General features: G+C 35.4%; 1 protein-coding gene across 3 annotated transcripts in view; it reads left to right on the plus strand.

Annotated features, from left to right (window-relative positions):
• Positions 1-18,642, plus strand: part of HSPA4L (heat shock protein family A (Hsp70) member 4 like) — a 57,252-nt gene extending 38,610 nt beyond the window's left edge. For all 3 annotated transcript variants that reach the window (XM_025386254.1, XM_025386252.1, XM_025386253.1), the window contains 7 exons: positions 2,619-2,717; positions 4,762-4,899; positions 7,094-7,219; positions 7,839-7,946; positions 11,600-11,719; positions 14,856-15,017; positions 17,249-18,642. In XM_025386254.1, the coding sequence (XP_025242039.1) occupies positions 2,619-2,717; positions 4,762-4,899; positions 7,094-7,219; positions 7,839-7,946; positions 11,600-11,719; positions 14,856-15,017; positions 17,249-17,440 (945 nt within the window). In that variant the 3' untranslated portion in view covers positions 17,441-18,642. The remainder of the gene's footprint in view (positions 1-2,618; positions 2,718-4,761; positions 4,900-7,093; positions 7,220-7,838; positions 7,947-11,599; positions 11,720-14,855; positions 15,018-17,248) is intronic.
• The last annotated feature ends 8,830 nt before the right edge of the window (positions 18,643-27,472 follow it).

The raw sequence follows: 27,472 nt of genomic DNA on the forward strand, positions 1-27,472 counted from the left end.
TTTAAATGTATCTTAATGAGTCTTGCAAATGATAACATCTTATATTTGCTGTTGACCATCGCAATAGTCATGAGATACTTCTCATCACCTGTGCGTCTGTTAACTCGGTTGAAATTCCTAGTGGCATGACTAGGAAGTTGGCAACCTCTTGACATTTTAGTGAACAAACCATTTAAGGAGCATTCAAGGAAGGAATATGAGTCCTGGTTGTTCGAAAACAGGTTGTGATAAAGATACAGTCATAAGTCTTGTAGAATAGGTATTAGTGACTTATAAGAAAACACTAGAGACCATATTAGAGCAACTTTTAAACAAATGCTGGGTCATTTATACTCCTGATGACACATAGAATGATATTGTATAGAAATATACATTAACAGCTGGATTAAGTGATTCAGAAGAGTTGGATTCTGAATGTGAAGAAATTTTAGAAATAACTACTTAATCTGGTTTATTTTCCTTTTCTCTATGAGAGATACAAATATATAAACAATAGAAGAGCTCTTTCAATAAATATAAAAATTCTAAGTGATAAGGCATTGTGACCTTTAGCATTTTTTTCTGAGTAATACAAAAGTTAGAGTTAATAACTCAACACTTTATCACTTTTTTCACTTATCTTACCTATCAACAGGGTTGGGGAGGTTGTAAGGTGGGGGAGGGCAGTTGAAATATCAGAAATAATTGATTTCTTTTTTCTTTTTTTTGAGACGAAGTCTTGCTCTGTCACCCAGGCTGGAGTGCAGTGGCACGATCTCAGCTCACTGTAACCTCCACCTCCCAGGTTCAAGCAATTCTCCTGTCTCAGCCTCCTGAGTAGCTGGGATTACAGGCACACACCACCACGCCCGGCTAATTTTTGTATTTTTAGTATTTTGTATTTTTAGTAGGGGTTTCACCATGTTGGTCAGGCTGGTCTCAAACTCCTGACCTCGTGATCCGCCTGCCTCAGCCTCCCAAAGAATAATTGACCTTTTAACTACAAAAAAAAAAAAAAAAAATTAGCTCCTCTTTGGCAGAAATAAACTTTTATTCAAGATAGCTTTCTGGGTATTACAGATTTGCTTAATTCTAGATGTAGTTGAAGACCTAAATTATGCTGATTCCTACATTTCAAGCTTTCTTCAGGAGGATGGTGACAGATAGGATTAAGAAGGTGACCAAAAGGCCGGGCGCGGTGGCTCAAGCCTGTAATCCCAGCACTTTGGGAGGCCGAGACGGGCAGATCACGAGGTCAGGAGATCGAGACCATCCTGGCTAACACGGTGCACGGTGAAACCCCGTCTCTACTAAAAAAAATGCAAAAAACTAGCCGGACGAGGTGGCAGGCGCCTGTAGTCCCAGCTACTCGGGAGGCTGAGGCAGGAGAATGGTGTAAACCCGGGAGGCGGAGCTTGCAGTGAGCTGAGATCCGGCCACTGCACTCCAGCCTGGGTGACAGAGCGAGACTCCGTCTCAAAAAAAAAAAGAAGGTGACCAAAAAAAAATCTATTATATATATGGGATTATTTGCCAAGTGGAGAGTTCATTTTGGAGATTTTATTGGTAGAAAGTTTGGTTTTTGGCCGGGCGCGGTGGCTCAAGCCTGTAATCCCAGCACTTTGGGAGGCCGAGACGGGCGGATCACGAGGTCAAGAGATCGAGACCATCCTGGCGAACACGGTGAAACCCCGTCTCTACTAAATAGTACAAAAAACTAGCCGGGCGCGGTGGCGGGCGCCTGTAGTCCCAGCTACTCGGGAGGCTGAGGCAGGAGAATGGCGTAAACCCGGGAGGCGGAGCTTGCAGTGAGCTGAGATCCGGCCACTGCACTCCAGCCTGGGCGACAGAGCGAGACTCCGTCTCAAAAAAAAAAAAAAAAAAAGAAAGTTTGGTTTTTAGACATAAAAAGAAAAAAATCTTAAAAGTGTACCTTTTAATAATTTAGAAACACCCACTTTGAGTTTTGATTAATTTGATTAATTTTCATTAATTTATATCAAAACTCAGAGTGGGTATTTCTAATTATTTTACATTTTACAATTTAAAGATATGGTATTGTATTTGTGTAATTCATAGATTTTGTATCTTTTTCATTTTATTTTCTTGTGTTATTTATAAACATTTTTCATATCAAGTTGAATGTTCTCTTTTTTATTTATTTTTATTATAACTTTAAGTTCTGGGATATATGTGCAGAACATGCGGGTTTGTTACATAGGTATACACGTGCCATGGTGCTTTGCTGCACCTGTCAACCCGTCATCTACATTAGGTATTTCTCCTAATGCTATCCCTCCCCTAGCCCCCAACCCTTGAGTGTTCTCTTTTTTTTTGTAAGCTTTTGTGAATCTTTATTTGTAAATTTGAATTGAGAACAATTTTCCATGTATTTTGCAATTACTTAGCCATAGACAAATCAAACAAGATTTATCCCATAGCATCAAATAGATCTTTCCACTTTACTTACCTGTTAATCTGTTTATTTGTAGCAATTCTCGTTTGAAAAATGAGCTTCTACTTAACTGTTTCTACATTTTACATTTCAAAACAAGCTTGAACTCTAAGATGCAGTTTACATTTTTAAAACAAAAAAAAAAGACACTGCATATATTATCAGTTATGTATTTTCTTTCTAGGATAAAATGCAGGTTGACCAAGAAGAAGGAGGGCAACAAAAATGTCATGCGGAACACACCCCAGAAGAGGAAATTGATCATACAGGAGCCAAAACAAAGGTTTGGTTTACTTTTTCTATAGTTGTGTCTTTTTGAAATTTATATTTTGAATTATTGTATTTTATAATGCTTTCTTTTAATGCACTTGATATTTTTGATTTTAGAACTGTGAGAAAGTATAGAAAGCTGATAGCCGGAATAAGTATACTTTAATGATTTATTAACAGTTGTGTTTTTAAAAAATGAACCCTAACAACATCAGCAAAATTACCTTTTTTGGTAGGAAAAAAGATACATTTTTCATTAACTTTTTCTTTGGTAGGAAAAAAGATACATTTTTCATTAACTTTTTTTTTTCATCTCATTTGAACACACGTACACATAGAGGGGAACAACAAACATTGATGCTTATTGGAGGGTGGAGGGTGGAGGGTGGAAGGGAGGGAGAGGATCCCTCCCCTTAACGGGTACTAGGCTTAATACCTGGGTGGTGAAATAATGTGTACAACAAGCCCCTGTGACATGAGTTTACCTATATAACCTGCACGTGTGCCCTTGAACTTATTTAAAAAAAAAAAAAAAAAAAAAACTTTTATCAAAGAACCCAACAATAAAATTGCCTAAATTCTTTACCTTATTTCCTTAATTCATTATTTCTCATGCTTCACCAATAACTGCGTTGTATTTCTAAAGTATGAATACATAAGTTAAAATTTTAACGTTAAGTGAAAAAAATCGTTTCAGAAAAATATGAGATGGAACAAGCTATATGAGGAAAACTTATATTAGCTGTACTCTGTATCTCAGAATTAACCACTCTAAGTATATCATAAAATATTTTTCTATGTGCAAAAAATAATACTTTCAGAAATAAAATGTTAAAGGATAAATGATTTATTGAGAGTAATTATTTTTCTAAGACAGCGATTGCCAATAAGACAGAAGGGAGAGACCTTGCCCCAGTCACCCAGATGAATGTGGTTATAACTCTTAAGCTGTCATCTTCAACAGATTTTTCTAACCTGCATAGAATTTAATCTATGCAGGTTAGCCAAATAGATTCATTTCTCAGAGATTATAAAGATTTAATTTTAAATCTTAGATTCTAAAGTTATTTAAAACCTGGAAACTTTTTTTCTGGCATTTTTCAAAATTTTAATTGTTGAACAGCTTTATTGAGATTTAGTTTACATATTCAATTCATCCAATTAGGTGTACAGTTTTTAGTATATTCAGTTGTGCAACCATCATCACAATTTTAGAACATTTTCATCATCCCAAAGAGAGGCCTTGTATCTATTAACAGTGACTTCCTATTTCCCTTCAACCCTCTCCCTGGCAGCCATAGGGAATAGGCAATAGATTTGCCTATTGTGAACATTTCATATACATATAGTTATACAGTATGTGCTTATTTGTGACTGGCTTCTTTCACCAAACATAATGTTTTCAAGGTTCATCCAGGTTGTAGGAAATATCACTATTCCTTTTTATGGCTGAATAATATGACATTGTATGAATACATACCACATTTTATTTAGCCATCTATCAATTGATAGACATTTGGGTTATTTTCACTTTTTTACTATTATGAATAATGCTGTTATGAACAATCATGTACAAGTTTTGCAGGGGTGTGTATTTTCATTTTTCTTGGGCATATACCTAGGAATGGAATTGCTGGGTACTAATTGTTTAACATTTTTGTTAACATTGTTTTGTTAATATTGTCATCTTTAACATTTTGAGGAAGTTCCCAACGGTTTTCCAGAATGGCTGCAACATTTTACAATCCTGCAAACAATGTATGAGAGGTTGCAGTTTCCCCACATCCTCACCAACACTTATTTTTTTTTTTTTATAGCCACTGTAATGGGTGAGAAGTAGCTACTCATTTTAGTTTTGCTTTGCATTTCCAACCCAATATTTTAATATAGAAACTAGGATTTAACATACCCAGACTACAAAATACCATCAGTCTTAAGGTAGTACTTTAAAATAAATATAACAGATCACAATCGTTTTGATTTTACTTTCTGTTTTACCTCTTAAATCTATTTTTAAGCTAATTTTAGAAATTTATACTTCTCTTTCGGATTTGCAGTCAGCTGTCTCAGACAAACAAGACCGATTAAATCAGACACTTAAAAAAGGAAAAGTCAAAAGTATTGATCTACCGATCCAGAGTAGCCTATGTAGACAACTGGGCCAAGATCTTCTCAACAGCTACATTGAAAATGAAGTATGTAAATCTGAGTTGATGTTGAAATAGGTGGTAATTTATTCTGATATTTTGTAGAAGTCAATGATTATCTCCAAAATTTAGGGCACTAGTTTATAACTCCTAAGGAATTATATTAAGTAAATTACTAAACTGCTTTATTTTTTACAAAATACTGAGCTGTATTAATGCCTTATGTACCGTGTAGCTTTCATCTTAGTTGCGTGAAAAACATGTATTGCCTCCTCTATAGGGAAAGACTTCTGAAATTGATTCTTCCTTTTATCCTGTCTTTAACAATGACACCCAGCAGACAACATATGGGGAAATATTAGCTGTTCCCCTCTTCTCCTGTGTTGTCCTTAAAGATTATATCTCTATTCAAAATGTTTTCTGACATCCATTAAATTTTTTTTTAAAATCTTTGTCATTCTTGACATTTTCTTACATGTTCTTTTCTATTTACATGTTTAAGTTACAGTCTCTAGAGGAAATGAGTGTTGTTTCTTTACCAGTATCTGTGTAAGAAGTAATTTATATTTTGTAACTTTGCATTTAAGTGGTAGTTCCTAATTTTTACAAGCTTGGCCTGCATTAAAAGGTCAGTCTTCTGACTTTACAATGCTTGCTTTTGTAGTACCTACCTATATCATCTATTCATTAATTGTTAACAGCTGCATTTTATGTGAAGCAAGCATTCCTGGAGATCCTGAATAATTTGGAATTCGTGTGTCTTGAGAAAAACTTTCCCAAAGGAATGAATTGTAGGGAAGCACGGTTATAGCAAATTTTGTATATAAAATGAGATTTTCTTAACTTTTGAATATCTCATTTTCAGTTCACAAATATGAATACATGGTAGTTTATAAAGGGATTCTTATGTTTACATGTGTTTTTATTAAAGTGAAAATTTTGCTCAAGTATTATAATCTTCAGGTTATTTCTTTGCTTTTGTTCATCATAAACTAACATCTATAAATACTTTTTATTTATACCCTCAAACCTATGAAGTGTAGGTTTTGTTAGAGAACTACATTTTACAGGTGAGGAAACTGAGACACAAGTAGATTAAATAACCCAGGATCAGAAATACCCTTTAGATTTGGATCCAGGTGATTGTTCTCCAAAGCTCAATATCATAACAACTATACCATATCCACCCCCACAAGGCTTTTATTCAGTACCAGTTATGTGTCAAACATTTAACTAAATATTTGACATTAATTCTCTCAACCTTATTAGCAGCCCTATGAGTTAGATGGAATTATGCCGTCTGTTTTAGGATAAGAAAACTTACGTTTAAATGATTTTTCTGCTATCTCAAGATAGTAAATAGGGAACCTAGGATTTTAACCTGAGTATGTAGAATGACATAGGTTATGTTTTCTTTTGTTTTTTTAACAGCTTCATTGAGATACATGTACATATCATAACCCATTTAAAGTATACAATCCAGTGGTTTTTGGTATACTACATTAAATTTTTACATGAAATTTGCTATTATAACATTTTTAAGTGTGTAATTCAATGACTTTAATTACATTCACTGTATTGTGCATCCATCACCACTGTCTGTTTTCAAAACAATTCCATCACCCCAAACGTAAACTCTATAATAACTTGCTTTCCTCCCTTCTCCCAGTCCCCTACTTTCTGTCTTTGTGAATTGCCTAGTTATCAATAGATAAGAATCATGTTAAGTGGGATTATACAATGCGTGTCCTTTTGTGTCTGGCTTATTTGGCATAATGACTTCAAGATTCACCTTGTTTCAGCACGTATCATAACTTCATTTCTTCTTAAAATGAAATAAAATACTACATTGCGTTTATATACTTTTTTTATTCGTTCATCTATTAGTGTGCATTTGGGTTTTTACTTTTTGGCTATTGTGAATAATGCTGCAGTGAACATTGACATACAAATATCTGTTCAAGTCTCTGCTTTCAGTTTTTTTGTGGGTGTATCTAGGAGTGAAATTGAAATTCCGCACTTAGCATTTTGAGGGACAGCCAAAACATTTTCCATAGTGGCTGCAGCATTTTACATTCCTCTCAGCAGTGTACAAGGGTTTCACTTTCTCCACATCCTCATGAATACTTATTTTTTTATTGTAATCATCCTAGTGAGTGTGGAGTGGTATCTCATTGTGGTTTTGATTTCTGTTTCCCTAATGCGTATTCTTATGACAACTAATCTGAAGCTTTTTGAATAGGGGAAGATGATTATGCAAGATAAGTTAGAGAAAGAAAGAAATGATGCTAAGAATGCCGTTGAAGAATATGTATATGATTTTAGAGACAGGCTGGGCACTGTCTATGAAAAATTCATCACTCCAGAAGTAAGTCTAAATTCTGTAATTTTTTGTGAGGACTATTTAAATGTTTACTTGAGAATGCTAGTACAAATTACATAAATAAATGTACCAAATGTTGTTATTGTTGCCAATCTTGGGCCCATATGGGGAAGGTTCTTAGTTATTTTTGCAAGCTGCAGAAGTATGGTTAAAAACATATTTTTGAATAAGAAGTTAGAAAATTTTGAAATTTAATATTTTATACTTGAAAAACATTCTGTCCTTCCATAATTTTTACTTTTTTTAAATTTATTTATTTGAGATAGCATCTAGCTCTGTCACCCAGGCTGGAGTGCAGTGTCACGATTTCAGCTCACTGCAACCTCTACTTCCCAGGCTCAAGCAATCCTCTCACCTCACCCTCACAAGTAGATGGGAATACAGGCACGTGCTGTCACGCCTGGCTAATTTTTTAATTTGTTGTAGAAACATGATTTTGCCATATCACCCAGGCTGGTCTCTTGGTTCTGGGCTCAAGCGATCCTCCCACCTTGGCCTTTCAAAGTGTTGGGATTACAGGCATGAGGCACTGCACTGGGCCCAATGATGACTTTTATTTCTTAGGAAAGTATTTTTAATTAGTGTCTCTCAAATATATTACTAGGACATGAATAAACTGTCTGTAATACTGGAAGACACAGAAAACTGGCTTTATGAAGATGGAGAGGACCAACCTAAACAAGTTTATGTGGATAAGCTTCAAGAACTAAAGGTACATTTTTTAAAGTCCATGTTAGTGTAAATCAGTAATTTTTTCTAAAAATTAGGGTGTAAGAGCACAGTGTATGTTCTATTAATTTTTAATTTTTTAATTGAGGGGAAAATTGTATATATGGTGTACGACATGATGTTTTGATTATGCACACATTGTAGAATGGCTAAGTCAAACTATTTAACAAATGAGTTACCTCACATATGTTTCTTTGGGAGGGAGAACACTTAAAATCTACTCTCTCAAGCAATTTTCAAATGTACAGTATATTGTTATGTATATATGTACAATAGATCTCTTGGACTTACTCCTCTTGTCTAACTGAAATGTTGTGTCCTTTGACCAATAGCTCTCCATCATACCACCTGATAACCACCAATTCTACTATCTGCTTCTAAGAGTTTACCTTTTTTAGAGTCAACCTTTGAGATCATACAGTATTTGTCTTTTTGTGCCTGGCTTATTTCACTTAGCATAATGTCCTCCAGGTTCATCTAAATTGTCTCAAATGACAGGATCTATTTCTTTTTAAGGCTGAGTAGTATTCCATTGTGTATGCATACCACATTTTCTTTGTCCAACCTTTAATTGATGGACACTTACATTGATTCTGTATTTTGGCTATTGTGAATAATGCTGCAGTGAACGTGGAGTGCAGATATCTCTTTGGCATACTGATTTTATTTTCTTTGGATATATACACAGTAGTGAGATTGCTGGATCGGTATGTTTTTAGTAAGTACATGAAAAATTACTAAATCAGAAATGTATAAGAGGAAATGTTCTAATTTTAAAAGCATCTTGAGAGGCAAGCAGTGCTACATAATTGAAATCAGATATTGTATAGTCATAATGTCAAAATATAAATGTTTATAGATGATCAGTGTTACTTTTGCACAAGTTAAATATTACTGGCATGTCTTTAAGAAGTGATAAGTATATCATCTTGACCCTTTCTTATCCATTAAGGGAGTCATCCTCTTCCCCTGCTCCTCTGACTCTTAACTGTCTGATGTTAGGGAGTAATACTACAGTGGCCTGTTGTATTTTCACAGTGTAGCTCATGGGGATACCTGACCAGCCAAGGACTTAAAAAATAGTACCACTGCTCTTGAATTTTAACGTCCTTTCACAAATAAGGAGACTTGGCCACAAAATCTCCTTTTTTAGGTCAGTGGTGTTATTTTAGGGAAAGATCACTGTTGACTCCTTTCTCCATACTTGCTACCAAATCTGGAAAAAATACTTAAAAGATTAAAAGTTTATATTGGGCTGGGCGCTGTGGCTCACACCTGTAATCCCAGCACTTTGGGAGGCCGAGGCGGGCAGATCACGAAGTCAGGAGATCGAGACCATCCTGGCTAACACGGTGAAACCCCATCTCTACCAAAAAAAAAAAGAAAATACAAAAAATTAGCCGGGCATGGTGGCGGGCACCTGTAGTCCCAGCTACTTGGGAGACTGAGGCAGGAGAATGGCGTGAACCCAGGAGGGAGCTTGCAGTGAGCTGAGATCGCGCCACTGCACTCCAGCCTGGGCGACAGAGTGAGACTCCATCTCAAAAAAAAAAAAAAAAAAAAGTCTATATTGGGAGGATGAAGGAAATTTTCAGTCATTCCTTCTTAGTATAGATCATAGCAGTTCTTTAATGTGCATATGAATTACCTGGGTGCTTACTGAAATGGAAATTTTGATTCAGTAGATACAAGGTGGACCCACTTTTAACAAGCTTCCAAGTGATGCTGATGCTGCTGGTCCCCGAACCATTCTTTGAGTAGCAAGGGATTACATAGATGCTACATGATGACATTAACAAGGATTTTTAGAATATGGGAAAAGATGGCCCTTTACAACTTGGGACAGGCATGAGGTGGGGGAGGGTGTGCAAAAGAAGTTACTCAACTTAAAAGACGTTAATATTGTGCAAAAAATTACCTTCATGCCAACAGATTACTTCCAAAGGAAATAATTAGAAAACCTAAGTTTATGATAGCAAAACTAGGCTTTACCATATCTTCTTGGTGGTTTTTAATCCCTATCTCCCTAAAAGAAACACAAGCCGGCCAGGCTCAGTAGCTCACACTTGTAATCCCAGCACTTTGGGAGCCGAGGTGGGTGTATCACCTGAGGTAAGGAGTTCCAGACCAGCCTGGCTAACATGGTGAAATCCCATTTCTACTTAAGAGTACAAAAAATTAGCCAGGCATGGTGGCATGCACCTGTAATCCCAGCTACTCAGGAGGCTGAGGCAGGAGACACGCTTGAATCCAGGAGGCGGAGGTTTCAGTGAGCTGAGATCACATCATTGCACTCCAGCTTCGGCAACAAGAGTGAAACTCCTTCTCAAAAAGAAACACAAGCCAAGCAGCAGAGGCCAGTAGAAATAACTGGAAATCCCAGCAGTTCCTATCATGGATTCTTCTGCTTCAAATATATAAGTAGCCATAGAAATTAGTATTACAGAAATTTTCACAAGTTTTACTTTTTCTGTAATGTTGGCAATTTGAGAGGCCAAGGCAGGAGAATCACTTGAAGCCAGGAGTTCAAGACCAGCCTTGAGCAAAAAAGCAAGACCCCATCTCTACAAAAAAATAAATTAGCCAGGCACAGTGGTATGTGCCTGTAGTTCCAGGTTGGGAGGCTGAGGCAGGAGGATCACTTGAACCCAGAAGTTTGAGGCTACAGTAAGCTGTTGCTATTGCACTCCAGCCTAGGTGACACAGCAAGACCCTGTCCCAATGGAAAAAAAAAAAAGCACTACTTGCTTCCCTTTCAAAAACATTTAAACTATAAAGAATATGATATGAATAGACCAAATTTAGTAATGGTATCCTGGAACAGATGATAATGAACTCTGAATAAAGACTGTAGTTCAGTTAATAGTAATGCTCCAGTGGTAGTTTCTTAGTTTTGACAAATGTATCCTAAGATGCTAACATTAGAGAAAAGCATAGAGAAGCGTCTGGTGCTTGCTCTCTGTATAATTTCCTTTTAACTTTTCTGTAAATCTAAAATTGTTCTAAAATAAGCCGATTTTTATTTAAGTATATAAAGAATTTAAAAGAAAATAGTTATTTTATCCTTCTAATGTGCTCCCCTTCCCAAAACTACAGTCTGTTTTAACATTTAGAAACTCTTTAATCCAAGACATGTAGGGGAAAAACCTACATATACTACAGTACTCATTTTACTGATTAAATATACAAATAATGTTTACTTGATAATAATTATCAGTCCCAGTAATTATGTTGTACATAGAGGGTTATATTATGGTTTTGAGTATTTGATACCAAGTTTCAAATCTACAAATTCTGCATGCAGTATAGTTTTTATGGTTTTCTTATTTTAATAGTTCTACAAAGTTTTAACACCCAGCTTTTAAGGAATTAAAGTTTTGATTGATATTTCGGATTGGAGAAGCTAAGACGTAATCTTAATGAGTGAGAAAAAGAGATAAGGTGTGAGGAAGGCATCCGTGTGTAGGATTGAGGAAGTAGCTACTGGAACTCGCTTCCATATAGGAAAATAAGAGGGGACATATTTTTATCTGTCCATCTTTTCTATTTATCATCCTATAAGGGCCCTATAAAAGTTTTCTGTTAAAACTCAAATAATAACAATTTTTCTTCTTTAAAAATTTCTCATGTTGACAGAAATATGGCCAGCCTATTCAAATGAAGTACATGGAGCATGAAGAGAGACCAAAAGCCTTAAATGACTTGGGAAAAAAGATCCAACTTGTCATGAAAGTGATAGAAGCTTATAGAAACAAGGTATTGAATTCATAAAGCCAATTGTTGACGATGGCATGTGCATGGTACATAGAATGGGGCAAATCTAAAAGTTCTCAGCTACAAAGCTATAGCAGTTGTAGCTATCAAATTCCAGAGACTTTGTATACCAAATTTAAAACTTACTTTTTTATTGGAGAATTTCACTTAAGGATTCTGATACATTTGAAATACAGCGAAGGTACGGAGCTTTCATCTTTTAGAATTTCCTGAAACTACATTATAAAATAACCCAGTGACCAAATCCATTGTTTTCTTCTTAGCGATTTCATTTTTATGTTTTTTATGTAGTGAAACAGAGGACCTCTTTGACTTTTTTTTTAAATTATGGGCCTCTTTGAGACTGGACTCTGCTAGCCATTATTCTGTTTCTTGGCTCATTTTTCTTTTAGTTGCTTTTTGTCCTCCAGTCCATTAGTCATCCATAATCTCCTGTATGCTTTATTCTTTTATAAACATATTCAAATCTATATAACCTTAATCTTTCCACTGTCTTTAAGTCTCAAATATGTAGTTATACAGATGATATTTCCATTTAGATATAACCATAAAATTTGAGAAAATTAAGCTTATTGTTTTGTTTCCTCTAAATCAGTAGTTATCAGACTTTTTTTAAGACAAACAATATTTTAGGCTTTACAGTTTTTACGTGTCTATACAGCTATTCATATCTCCATTGTAGCACAAAAGTACCATAGACAGTATGCAAACTAATGGACATGGCTGTGTTCCCAAAAACTTTATTTAAAAAATCATAAGCAGTGGCTGGATTTAGCTGATGGTACAAGTTTTTTGATCCCTACTCTAAGGAAATATTCTCTGTAATCCCTAGTTTTTGTCATTGATGTTAAACGTGCATTAGTAGGAAGAAGAGACCAGCACCAGAAATACTCAAACATGTGAAAATAGCTTACATTTATTGAGCATGTCATGAATTTTAAGTACTTTGTGTGGATTATCTCACCAGGATATATCCTATACAAAGTTAATGTTATCTTTATTTTACAACTAAGAAAACAGAAATGCTTAAGCAACTTACTGAGGTTTACCCAAGTAGTTAATGATGGAATCAACATTCAAACCTAACCAGTCTGACATCAACATACAAATTCTCAGCAACTATATTGCTTCCCACTACACAAAATGGAAAAGAGTTACTTATTTTAGAAATAAGAGATTCTTGAGTTTTGTGAAACAAAAACTGCAGTCCAGCAGACCTAAAGGAAAAATTCAGGTATTGATTGTAAATATGCCTGTTAATATCAGTGTTCAAATTGTTCTTATAGGCACAGATAGAATGTAAGGATAATGAAAAAGAAAGAAGAAACAACCCAATGAAAACACCAAGAATATTTTAAATCTGGTATAATTACTAGTGGCACAGTTCTCCCCAGGCTTTAGCTGTCTTCTTCAATATACAGGTTTAAGATATTATCCCACACAAGGCAAGACTTCACTTTTGCTCAAACATTTGAGTTTTTATTATGTGCTAGGCTATTTTCTAGGTGATTGAACTATAGTGTCAAACAAAACATTGAACTTGTTTTTAATATGCTTCAATAGTGAAAAGTGGACAATAAATTACTGTAAGTTATATCAGATAGTAATAAAAAGCTGAAGAAAAAGTAAAGGACTGCCAGAGTTGGTAGAAGTTTGTCAGAAGGGTGTACTAATAAGGTGATACACATGTTAGGAGAGAAATGAAGAAGTGAAAACTCAAAGATATGTGATAACTGGAAGAGAAATGTTCTAGACAAAGAATTGCAGTTGCAAAACACCAAGGGGAGAACATGTTAGAGGAACAGCAAGGCCAGTGTGGTTGAAAATAGGGGTAAGTGTGGCAGTTGCCAGATCATAAATGGGTCTATTGGCCCTTGTAAAAGTTTGGGTTTTACTCTGAGATAGGAAGCTGTTGGAGGTTTTTGAGCACAGGAGTAATAACATTTGGCTTTTTTTTTTAAGGATCTGGAGGCAGAGAGACAGATTAAGACATTATTAGAATAATACCAGCAAGAAATGATGGAGGCTCGAACCCAGAGAGTAGGGTTGGGGAGCCAAGAAGTGGTCAGATTTTTCCATTTATTTTGAAGGTAGACGCTTTTAAGATTTCCTGATAGATTTGATGTAAATCTATCACAAATAAGTTGAAAATGACTCCAAGGATTTTGACCTGAAAGAATGAAGTTTCCATTTGCTGAGATGAAGAAAACTGGGAAGAGGAGGTGGGGACATAATCAGGTGTTTGAAACATAAGCATTTTTTTTTTAAGCATGTAGGTAGAGAGATGAATGAGGATGAACTGGCAAAAGAAACTTAAAAAGTGATCCATGACATAGGAAGAAATTCAAGAAAATGTGGCAACCTAGAAACTGAGTCAGACGATTGATGCATAATTTCTGATCATACAAGCAGAAAGAGGACTTGGGTATCTGAGGGAACTTATGGGTTTTTTGTTTGTTTGGGTTTTTTTCCTTCATATATATAGCTTTATGGTTTTAAAAATGGCATCACCATCCTCCCACTTCTTTGACTTTGGAGTGTTCTTACATTCTCTTTCCCTTTATATTCTGTGTCCAAACTGTAATCCATCAGGAGATTCTCTTTCTGTATGTTCATTGCCATTTCTTTCTGATTCTATCACTACTAATCTAAACCATGACTACTTGGTTGTCTATTACATGTGACAACTGCAGTTTCTCTTTTTCAGAAAGAATTTTGTCATTTTTCTAATCAAGAATTTAACATACTTTTCTGTTATATATTCATAATTTTGTGTCTAATTTGCTATATGCCTTGTTCACCTTATTTCTCCTTTACACATTCCATTTCGTTGCAGCTTCTTTCTTGGCTAAGTGCTTTCTCCATGAGTATTCCTTAGTAGCCATTCTTTCCCAAACGTGATTTCTTCAGAGAACCTTTCCTTTTTAAACTCACACTGATTTTATCTTTTATCCCATTCTCTTCAGTTCTGTGTTACTTGTATGTGGTTTCTTCAGATGAATACATTTGAGGTATACAGTCAATAAGAGTCTAAATTTTTAAAGTAGAAATTATTAATAAACTGGTGCTACCTGAAAAATCATTACATGCAGTCAAGCTTTTTTTTTTTTTTAAATAGGATGAAAGATATGACCATCTGGATCCTGCTGAAATGGAAAAGGTTGAAAAATATATCAGTGATGCCATGAGTTGGCTGAATAGTAAGATGAATGCACAAAACAAACTAAGTCTCACTCAAGATCCTGTGGTAAAAGTTTCAGAAATAGTAGGAAAGTCAAAGGTAAGAAGTTTACAAAATTGCCTTTTTAATGGTTTCAAGGATTAAAATTTTTTAATGAGAGTCATACTTTGGCAAATAATCAACTTGCAGAAGAACTTAGAAGAACAGAAATTTAAGGCTAATTTTTTATTTAGTTAAAAAAATTAAGATTTTAGGTATGGGGTAATTGATTTAATTTGTCATACAAGGCTGGTTTTTAAACTTCAAGAGTAATGTAGAATGAAATAAAAGCAATGTGGCAACTTTTGATTAAGTATTTCAGATTTATAGGTTGGATGAGACCTCTAAGTCTTCATTACAGAATTTTTCAGTATAAGTCTGTCTTTGACCTAGTTTGAAGTGTATAAATTTTCATGGTAAAATCTTATTCTGAGATAAACTTTTCAGTTTAAAAAACACTGCCAATGAAAATGTTGGCCAGGCGTGGTGGCTCATGTCTGTAATCCCAGCACTTTGTGGGGGTTGAGACAGCTCCTGTCTGTAATCCCAGCACTTTGTGGGGGTTGAGAAAGCAGACTGCTTGAACCCAGGAGTTAGAGACCAGCATAAACAACATGGTGAAACCCTGTCTCTACAAAAAATACAAAAATCAGCTGGGCGTAGTAGCGCATATCTGTAGTCCCAGCTACTCAGGAGGCTGAGGCAGGAGGCTCCCTTGAGCCCAGGAATTTGAGGCAGCAGTGAGCTACAATCGTGCCACTGCACTCCAGCTGGGCGACAGAGCAGGACCCTGTCTATTTAAAAAAATAAAAAGGCATCTAAATACCTATCACTAGGAAACTAGATCAATAAATTGATGCATCCATACAACACTATGCAGCCATTAAATATAGCATTTTACATATAGAGATATCTATTTAGATATAAAGATGTATACAGTGTATTGCTAAGTTAAATTACAAAACCTAAATAAAATGTGTTCATTTGTATAAATATGTGTGCTCATAGATTTGTTTATATGTATGCGTATGCATGAATATACATCTAGAAGGATATCCACCAAAGGTTAATATTCTTTATTTGTAGGAGATGGAATTTCAGGGGATTTTTTTTTTTTTTTTTTTTTTTTTTGAGATGGAGTCTTGCTCTGTCACCCAGGCTGGAGTGCAGTGGCCCGATCTCGGCTCACTGCAAGCTCCGCCTCCCGGGTTCACGCCATTCTCCTGCCTCAGCCTCCCGAGTAGCTGGGACTACAGGCACCCGCCACCTCGCCCGGCTAGTTTTTTGTAATTTTTAGTAGAGACGGGGTTTCACCGTGTTAGCCAGGATGGTCTCGATCTCCTGACCTCGTGATCCGCCCGTCTCGGCCTCCCAAAGTGCTGGGATTACAGGCTTGAGCCACCGCACCCGGCTCAGGGGATTTTAAAAATATCATTCAGTATGTTTTGGGATATGTGATTTTTTCTTTTTTTAACAAAAGCTGGTATTTTTAATAAATGCGTAATAAAAATATTTTTATTCTAACAAAGTTTTGCCAAGAAGCTATAATATATATTTTACTCCTAATGAGATGAGATGTGGAGTGTGACAAGAGCAGTTTGCAACTAAAACATTCCCCCTAGGATGTTAATCCCTATATTTCCGTCCCTGCCCCAATCTTTGTGACATTGATCTTCAAAGGTTTTTAAATTTAAGTAGTGTTTGTATAGTGTTCTTCTATTTGTACGTAAAAAGCAAGGAAATTGAAGAACATTGTTTCATTTAAATTATTAAGTTGCAGTTTACTTTCATGGCACTTTTTCCCTCAACAGAAGAGGCTACTCAGCTATTTTCAAAAAAAAAAAAAAAAGTTGTTTGTGTATTTGTATGATTCCATTTATTAGAATTGTTTTCATATAAATGTTGAAAATTTTCGATTTATGAAATAGGTGTTATTTGATGTAATTCTCATAGCAAAGCATTACACATAATGTAAAGGAAGAATTAAAAATTATTCCTGCCAAAGTAAACTATATTTGAATTATTATAAAGAAACAAGTTTTAGAAAGGTTAAGTACAAAAAATAATTGTTTACGATTCAAAAATTTTTGACTGCCACAGACATATACTAACAAAGAAGGTAAATCTTTCATGAGGCATTTGAAGAAAACAGTTGGTTATCTGGCTGAGCTAACACAAATTCAGAAAGGTGGAATTATGTGAAAATTCAGAAAGTTAATGTGAAATTTAGAAAGTTAATGGTAACTTGTTCTGTAATCATTTTAATATAATCAATTTCTTCGTGTCTTTAGGAACTGGATAATTTCTGTAACCCCATCATTTACAAGCCCAAACCAAAAGTAGAAGTTCCTGAAGACAAAGCGAAAGCTAATAGTGAACACAATGGCCCAATGGATGGACAGAGTGGAAATGAAACGAAATCAGATTCAACAAAAGACAGCTCACAGCATATTAAATCCTCCGGAGAGATGGAAGTGGACTAAGTCTTAATTTTACCTTCACATAATTCAAACAGTGCAAGTAACCACGGGGTCCATCTTTTACATCTGGTACACACAACAGATGTTCAGTTGTTCTTAACCTCTTTTTGTCATTTGTTTTTTGGAGTAGTTTTGAAAAGTGTTTTATATTGAGTGCACTTCTGTTCATTTCCATTGCTGCTTACATGAAGCTTTAGCCGAATTAGATTTACAAGACAATTTAAGCTTTCCAGATACATTTTATATCAAACATAACAGAATTGATACATAGTTGGCAACAGTCTACCTTATTTAAAGCTTCTACTGGGATAAACCTCAATTCCTTTATTCAGGAAAGGATACTTTATTGCACTATTGTTGCAGATGCATAGATTTCATTGCAACTTTATTTTGAAAAACAAATGGAAATTGATGGGGTTGAAAGCTACGGAGGCACTGACCTTTTTCTAGTTATTGTATTGTTACAATTTAAATATTAAAACAAATAAGAGCTTTCTCAACAAATTAGTCCATCTCATTGATGTACCACAGAACTCCAAAGCTTTGCTATCATCACATAAATGAACTAAATCACATGTGAAAGGGAACACACCCGATTTTATGTTAAGGTGAAACCAGCAGTTTGCTTCTTTTATTAGTAATGTGGATTGATGTTTTCTCAGAGTAACTCATCTTTTTTGCTTGAAATTTTTGATCTTGTCCTGAAGACTAGCTGCTGCTAAAACAATGCTAGCCTAAAGACACAGGAGTCTGTGACAAAATGACCTTCATGTTAAGGGGAAATGCTGTTTATCTACTCAGACATGCATCTGTGATGTTCATAGCCTTGTTTCAGTTATAATAGTTGTCTTGTTTTTTTCTTAATTGATTTTGTTAATAATACCTTAACACAGGGTAGGGAGAAGTGGCACAGTGTATTGCATTATATACATTTATCATTGATTTACCTAATGTTACCTTGTAGATTAAACACTATTAAGTGGTAATACTTGAAAAGGAGCACTTATACCGTAAGTCTTAGGAAATAATGTTTGTAATAAACTTAACTATGTTACATATCAACAGGCAAAAATATAGAATGTTACATAGTGTTGTATGATGTGATTAAATTATAGTTCCTGCTGTTAACATTACCTTTTGAAACCTTGGCTCCAGTTTTGGTGGTGCTTATACAAATTAAATGGGAAAAGGGACTGTAAACTTAAGATGCATTTTAAGGACTTTATCTGTGCTTCATCACCAAACTTGTTCACATTGTTAATTTCTGTCCAGAGACCTGAAACTGTTTTAAGTATGGGAACAGACCGAAATGATGTTTCGACCTACAAGAGACAGAAGCATAGACAAGTGTATGAGCCCTTATGTCCTTAATGCCAATCAACTAGATTGACCTAGGTTAAAATTTCAAAAGGCTCATTTTCTCCCAAAGCTAAATCTTTATATTAGGAACAACTAAATATTGACTTAAGTTGTAAAAATTGAGAGTATAATATCTTTAGGGATAGTCATTATTTCTCACAACTAGTTCTCTACGAGAGATTTTGTTTCTACAATGTAGTCGGCACTTAATGGAGAGTATGGAGTAGTGCATTTTGCAGGGATTTTTATTCAGTCTTTTGAGGGGAAGAATCTCTTTTTTGCATTAAAAAATCATATAAACAATATATTTTTAAAACTTCTAGTCTTTAAACTTTCTCTTAATTCTCTTAAAATGAAATAGGTATATCAAATAGGTGATTAAATACATTTTTTAAAAACAGATGCTTTTTATTTGTATGTTGAATGTATAGATTCATTTCAGGAAAGGCATGAAGATAATGAAAGCAAATATATAACAATACAAGTAGGGACTTTAAAGGTTTTGTTTGAGTTAAAATATCCACTCACTTGTTTAGGAGCTATGCCTCGGAAACTTCCTGGGAATAAATATGGGAACAACTTTTCTATTAATACATCTAAATTTTCTAGTATATCCTGACATTTTCCATTCCTGCTCTGAAATCACTTTTAGTTTTGTGTTTTCGTCAGATAGTACCACTAATTTTTGTAATTATATAACACTTCATTTAGTAACTTAAATACATCCATATATATATACTTTGTCTACCCAATTATTCAACTTAAAAGATAATTTCAAAAGCAATTTAGCCTTATAATGTATTTATTTAATTCATTAATGAGAGAGAGTGCTCTCTGTAATATAGCTTTGGGTAGACGGTCTAATTCAGTCCAATTTTAATCTACATTAAAATATGCAATGCTAGACAGATTTTCAAAATAAAAAGCTATTATTTCAGAAATTATTTTAAAAGATACATAGTAAAACAGTGTTTTCCTATGGTAAGCAAATAAGAATTAAGTTTGTAGGGAATATTTAGAATGATTAATATAAATTAGTATACTTTGGCTCTGTACTCTTGATAGCCAGTTATACTGTAATTATAAAAAACAATTGTTAAATAATATAACAGAAGTTTGTGATGTTTTAATTCCTTAGCAGTAATGGAAAATTATTAAGTTTTGGCCAGGTGCCATGGCTAACGCCTGTAATCCTAGCACTTTGGGAGGCCAAGGCATGCAGATCACCTGAGGTCAGGAGTTCAAGACCAGCATGGCCAACATGGTAAAAAACCCCGTCTCTACTAAAAATACAAAAAAGTAGCCAGGCATGGTGGTATGTCCCTTGTAATCTCAGCTACCCGGAAAGCTCAGGCAGGAGAATCACCAGGAGAGAGAGGCTGCCGTTAGCCGAGATCGTGCCACTGCACTCCAGCCTGGGCAACAGAGCAAGACTCTCAAAAAAAAAAAAAAAAAAAAAAAATTAAGTTTTACAAAAAACTAGAAAGAGCACAGCAAAGAATATGGCTATTGAAATAACAGATAAACTTGATTTTGAAAAGGATAACAAGGCTGGTCACGGCAACTCACACCTGTAATCCTAGCACTTTGGGAGGCTGAGAAGGGAGGATCACTTGAACCCAGGAGTTCAAGACCAGCCTGGGCAACATAGTGAGACCCTGTCTCTAGAAAAAATAAAAACTTAGCAAGGCATGGTGGTGCACACCTGTAGTCCCAGCTACTCTGGAGGCTGAGGTGGAGGATCACTTAAGCCTGGGAGGTCAAGGCTGCAATGAGCCATGATCATAGCACTGTACTCCAGCCTGGGGCAACAGAGTGAGGCCCTGTCTCAAATACATAAAAGGCAGTGGCTCACACCTGTAATCCCAGCACTTGGGAGGCTGAGGCGGGTGGATCACGAGGTCAGGAGACCAAGACCATCCTGGCTAACATGATGAAACCCCGTCTCTACTAAAAAGTACAAAAGAATTAGCCAGGCGTGGTGGCAGGCGCCTGTAGTCCCAGCCACTCAGGAGGCTGAGGCAGGAGAATGGCGTGAACCCAGGAGGCGGAGGTTGCAGTGAGCCAATATTGCGCCACTGCACTCTAGCCTGGGCAAGAGAGAAAGACTCCATCTCAATAAATAAATAAATAAATAAATAACAAGTCATTTACTAAGAAGAGCTAAAGGAAAGAAAGGTTTCTTACACTTTTTTCCTTTTTTGGGGGGGGGGAGGGGTGTCAATTTTCAGTATAGTAAGAGCTAAAGGTGAGAAGTAAAGGTTTCTTAGACTTTTTTTTTTGGAGGGGGGTATCAATTTTTAGTATATTTGTGATTAATTCCATGATAGAAGTCTTTAAAGAGAATTTTGGGGCTCAATTTAACATGTCACTGTTAAAGCACTTAATCCAAATTAGCCCATCTTTTAACTGGTTTGAAAAATCTATATTTATTAAAGGCAGTAGACATCTGAATATAGTAATCAAATTATCTGATTTTGGTTTAACTCCAAATACATACAACCATTCCTCCATTTTCATAAATTTGAAAAATAATAAGCCTCTCCCATTAGGATTTTCTGTTTTGTAGTAAATAGTTGGTATTTGATAGTCCACAATTAAAGTCATTGCATTAATTTTACAAATTATAGATTTAGAAATGATTCTTAAGTGATTGGTAAAATATAACTTTCTCAGTTTTTAAAAGTCTACAAAACATTTTTCTTTTGAGACAGAGTATGGCTTTGTTATCCAGGCTGGAATGAAATGGTATGATCTCAGCCCACTGCAACCTCCACCACCTGAGTTCAGGCGATTTTTCTGCCTCAACCACCTGAGTAGCTGGGACTACAGGTGCATGACACCACACCCAGCTAATTTTTATATTTTTAGTAGATACAGAGTTTTGCCATGTTGGCCAGGCTGGTCTTGAACTCTTAAGCTCCTGACCTCAGATAATCCACCCACCTCAGACTCCCAAAGTGCTGGGATTACAGGCGTGAGCCACGTACCCGGCAAAAATTTTTGCTTTTAAAGTTAGTGTTATTTTGTGGTTAATCTAAAGTTTCGAATTGCAAGCAGAATTTGTTTTTTTGATATTTGTATAAACTGTTAACGAGAAGCATAGCTAATTGTACATATCAATATACATTTAAAATCTGGTAACACTGGTTAAATAGCCCTTGATGACTTTTCCTGTGGCATGAGAGGGATATGCTTATAAAGATTAATTCTGATACTATCCTCTTATTAACTACAGTATGTTTTGCAAAAATCAGTCCACTTAGCAAACTAATCTTTGTAAAGCAGTCAGTTTCAGAAGATACTTTTTTATCAAAAAAGATAGCAGGTTTAACATTATACCTTTCGGTTTTTGCCCAACGTTTGATTTAATATAAAGTAAGAATATAAAATAATTTTAAGAAGCATATAATTTCTTTTGATAAAAAGTAACAAAAATCTAATGCAGATCAAAGAGCAAGGCTTTTAAACAAAACAAGCAAAAAGAAACTTTAGCTATTTAACTCACATCTCTAATTTAAAATGCATGAAAATTACATTCTTTGTTTTTGTTTTTGTTTTGTTTTTGAGACAGTCTCACTCTGTCACCCAGACTGGAGGGCACGATCTCTGCTCACTGCAGCCTCCACCTCCTGGGGTCAAGCCTCAAGCAATTCTCCTGTCTCAGCCTCCCAAGTAGCTGGGATTACAGGCACCCATCATCATGCCCAGCTAATTTTTGTATTTTTAGTAAGACGGGGTTTCACCGTGTTGGCCAGGCTGGTTTTGAACTCCTGACTTCAAATGATCTATCCACGTCCACCTCCCAAAGTGCTGGGATTACAGGTGTGAGCCATGGCACCCGGTCAATGTTCTTTTATATATTCATGTTTTCTAACAAAACAGCTTTGGATTTATAATGCTGCCAGATGTCATTACAAATTTTTTTCTAAATTCAAAGGTAATTATTTCCAACAATAAAAGGGCACCTGGAATTTTCAGAACATTAAAAAACTGAAACCGCTTAGAAGAAAAGAAGAAACCTAAATGTCTATGGAAGTGATCAGTGTTAAGTGGGTGATGGCTCTTTCATCTTCCTTATCCCTAAGGATACTTCTAACATGTTGTTAGAATAAGTATTAAAAGAAAAAGTAGGTTTGCTGAAAAACGTTACTAAATGACTTGGTGCTGCTCCCAAGTCAAAGAAACAAAGCTAATTCAAACAATGTACATTTGGTTCAGTCACGCAAGTCAAAATCCATAACAAAAAAAAAATTAATAGTATGCTCTTTGCTTTGAAATCTCTAATTTATTATCATGCCCTAAGTCACAGGATGATTATTAGGAAAATGTCATTGACACCTAAAAATTACCTATCCTGTAAAGAGACTGGTGAAATTCAACATATTTTAAATAATTTAATTGCTTTATAGCATATAAACTATAAATAAAAATGATCTTTGTCTTTCTTTTATCTTGCTTTATCCTCTTATCCAATTCTAGACTCTTAAATAATCACTGTATTTTTCTCAAGTATTTGTTATTTTTTATTATCCTTTAGATCTTTTTGTTCATGGTTTTTTAAAAATAGTTTCACTGATAATCCAGTCACTTGGATAGTTAATTTTATTTTTGTTTCCTTTTAATACTTATTCTTCCTGTTAAGGGTTTCTTGGCTTTAAATTCGTATGATAAGCCATGTTATTTGTGTCATTTAATAGTAGCATTCTGAAGTGTGTGTGTGTGTGTTCATATATATATATATATATATAGTATTCTAGCCTTGGAATACTTTAATTCTGGACCAAAAGAGGTCAATTTTGTGAGTATTGCCTATTAAGCAAACAACATCCTTCATTTTTAATCCAAATATCAATTTGACAGAATAACAAGGGTCAGAAATTCAGAATAGCTGTTAAACACCTTTGATTCTTTGCTGCTGTCTGGTTATGTACATGTGTTGTGCATCTTCCTTATTTTTTTAGTTTCCTAAATTTTTTGCTTCTGGGGACTTGAGTATTTTAAAATGTTCTTAAAATCTACCCAGAATGTAGATGTTAAAATGTAATTAGAGGCCCCGTGCATTGGCTCACGCCTGTAATCCTAGCAGGTGGATTGCCTGAGCTCAGGAGTTTGAGACCAGCCTGGGCAACATGGGGAAACCCCGTCTCTACTAAAAATACAAAAAATTAGCTGGCTGTGGTGGTGCATGCCTGTAGTCCCAGCTACTCGGAGGCTGAGGCAGGAGAATCACTTGAACGCTGACGAAACCCCATTTCTACTAAAAATACAAAAAATTAGCCGGGTGTGGGGGCGGGCGCCTGTAGTCCCAGCTACTCGGGAGGCTGAGGCAAGATAATTGCTTGAACCCAGGAGGCGGAGGTTGTGGTGAGCTGAGATCCTGCCACTGCACTCCAACCTTGGGGGACACAGCGAGACTCTGTCTCAAAAAAAAAAAAAAAAAAAAAAAAGTAATTAGAAATGGAAATCTAGGTAAAGGAAGCTTTAAAGTGTTGTATTTTTTCCCTGAAATAAACTTTTATGATTTAATGTCTTGGAAAGAGACTCACATTAAAAGTGGTTTTTATATTTAGTAGGATAAAGCCATTGTTATTTAATACCACAGCAAATAGAAGCAATTTTTAATGAGGTTACTGAATTGTTTAGTATTCGTAAGGTGGCATCCAAGTCATCTTTTCTCTTCTCCAACCATTATTAAAATAACTTGACACTTTGGGAGGCCAAGCTGGGCAGATCACCTGAGGTCAGGAATTTGAGACCAGCCTGGCCAACACGGTGAAACCCCATGTCTACTAAAAAAAAATACAAAAATTAGCTGAGCATGGTGATGTGCACCTGTAATCCCAGCTACTCTGGAGGCTGAGGCAGGACAATAGCTTGAACCCAGGAGGCGGAGGTTGTGGTGAGCCAAGATCGCGCCACTGCACTCCAGCCTGGGCGACAGAGCAAGACTCCATCTCAAGGAAAAAATAAAAAATAAAATAATTTATGTATGTAATGACTGGCTCTAGTCATTATGGAAAATAACTTTTGGCAGTTTAGTTCCTACTTGTTAACAATTCCTCTTTTTAAGAGAGGTACTACATTTGATTTCTCAATTTTCCAGTTTGTTTTCAATACAAACAGCAACCATTGAAATGCACGAAATTGTTATCAAGTGATGTTTCTATAAAAATAATTGAGATTCACCTGTAATAGACCCTTTAGCTTTAATAAGCAGACATGAGAATGGTTTATGATCTTAAGTTGGTAACATTCTAGAAATATATATTTGTCATACAATTTTAGTTCACAAACATATCCATAAGAATGTTTACACATGGCAGTATCAAAGCATATAAAATATTTTCTATGTATGTAAATTGCATCTTTATGCTAGTGAACAAAGTAGCAATAAATGTAGTTCATTTTTGGATGGCAGTACACATTGTTAACAATCGTGTAATTATAATAAATATGTCTACCTACTCCTTGAACCATGAATTTTGCACACCTGAGATTTAATTTTCACCTATTGAACTGTATTGATTTGATGATGGTCTGTGGACAGATCATCAAGTTCATTTACAAAAATGTACTTGGCAATGAGGGTTTTTAAGTAACCTGGCAAAATTTTCAAACCTTCAGATACTATTGATTCTGAAAACTAAAATAGTACTTTGCTAATGTTGGAAGTGTTGTTAGAGAAGAACCCAGGAATAAATGAATTTGAAGACTTTAGAAATTCTCAACAGGCAAAGGGAAGCTTCCTGCCCCAGTGATTCTGATAATAGCTCCTCAGTTTTGAGGATTGCTGTTCCTGATAAAAATGTGTCAAATAGCTTAGCATGCTGGGATAAGAAAATGGCTGAGGTCCCCTGGTCTAGACTGGAGCATTTGGTGCTTAATTTTTTTGTGGTTGGACAACTTGGGAAATTTGAAGGATTTGGAGCCTCAATCCAGAAAAGTGTTTATACGCCTATGCACTTTAAACTTTCCAATGAAATGCAAGTAGAGTCTAGAAGGCTGAGTAACTGGCAGTTCATTCCTATTTCACTAACTCCTGAATTTGGAAGAATAAGAGAGAGTTTTGCTTTAAATCAAAAACCTGTTCCTAGTGATTAATGAGGTTAAGAGATGGTAACCTTTCAGAGGTGAAGAAGGAATGTCTGTAAGTACCCAATACTGTATCCACAAAATTTTACCATTTTAAAAGGTAAGGAAATAGGTTCAAGACAGTTCAGACATCCTGCAGTTGCCAGAAGGCAGTATGAAGCCAGTTGTGTCCAGCTGTGGTGATAAAGCAGTATAAACCTGAAAGTATTTGTGTATTAGGCAAAAATCAGGTTAAATTTAGGTAAATAGGGAAGAAACAATGTGTAATAAAATGAACCCTGTTAAAGGCAACAGAGAAGCAAAGAAATCACTAACAAATCCAAATATCTAAGTAGTTACAGTAAGTACCATAAACTTGCCAGTTTAAAGACCACATGTGGGCCAGGCGTGGGGTGCGGTGGCTCACGCCTGTAATCCCAGCACTTTGGGAGGCCGAGGCGGGCAGATCACAAAGTCAGGAGTTCAAGACCAGCCTGGCCAATATGGTGAAACACCATCTCTACTAAAAAATACAAAAAAAAATAGCCGAGTGTGGTGGCGTGCGCCTGTAGTCCTAGCTACTTGGGAGGCTGAGGCAGAAGAATCCCAAAAAAAAAAAAAAAAAAAAAAAAAAAACACACACATTTGGTTTACAGACACTTCTTAAACATAATGATGTAATAGTTGAAAATAGGTGGGAAAAGATATACTAAAAATCTATCAAAAGAGAAGTGTGACAATCAGATAAAATTGATTTTGCTTTGGAATTACCTTAAAATTGATTTTAAGGTAAAATAATAAAGGGAGTGTTGGAATAAAGAGTAAGCTTTTAACAATGATAAATGGAGCAATTCACCAGGATTATAACTCTGAAACAGCCTCAAAATATATGAAGCAATTCACAATGAGAAGCTGAAACCCATAAGAATAGTAATAGGCCATGTGCGGTGGCTCACGTCTGTAATCCCAGCACTTTGGGAGGCTGAAGCAGGCACATCATTTGAGCCCAGGAGTTTGAGACCAGCTGGGCAACATGGTGAAACCCTGTCACAAAAAAATTTTAAAAGCCGGGCATGGTGAATAAATACGTAAAAGAATAGAGCAAAATTTAAAAGCTGGATCTTTTCAGTAATATATAATAAACTGTCACTGGACTATTAGGTAAAACTTTTCCAAGTACACATGGAATAACATATTTACAAAAATTCATTATAGTAGACCACAAAGCAAAACTTAAAACTTAAGATCATAATAGTTTTTCAGACAAGAGAAATCACCGTATGAGACAAGATTAGAAATCACCTATGAAATAGAGTATGGTGACTATAGTTAACAGCATACGCATATATTTCAAAGTAACTAGAACAGAGAACTGGTCATGTTCCCAACACAGAAATGATAAATACTTGAGGTGACAGATACCCTAAATATCCTGACTTTATCATTACACATTCTATGCATGTAACAAAATACCACATACACTCCACTAATATGTATAAATACCAGTTTTGAAATGTTTTTAATTTTAAAAAATTATGTAGATACTCCAAGACACGCCAAATGTCCATATGCTTGGATTGAAAGAATTAACTTTTAGAAATG

The sequence above is a fragment of the Theropithecus gelada genome, chromosome 5 (genome assembly GCF_003255815.1).
Source record: "Theropithecus gelada isolate Dixy chromosome 5, Tgel_1.0, whole genome shotgun sequence".
NCBI lineage: Eukaryota > Metazoa > Chordata > Mammalia > Primates > Cercopithecidae > Theropithecus > Theropithecus gelada.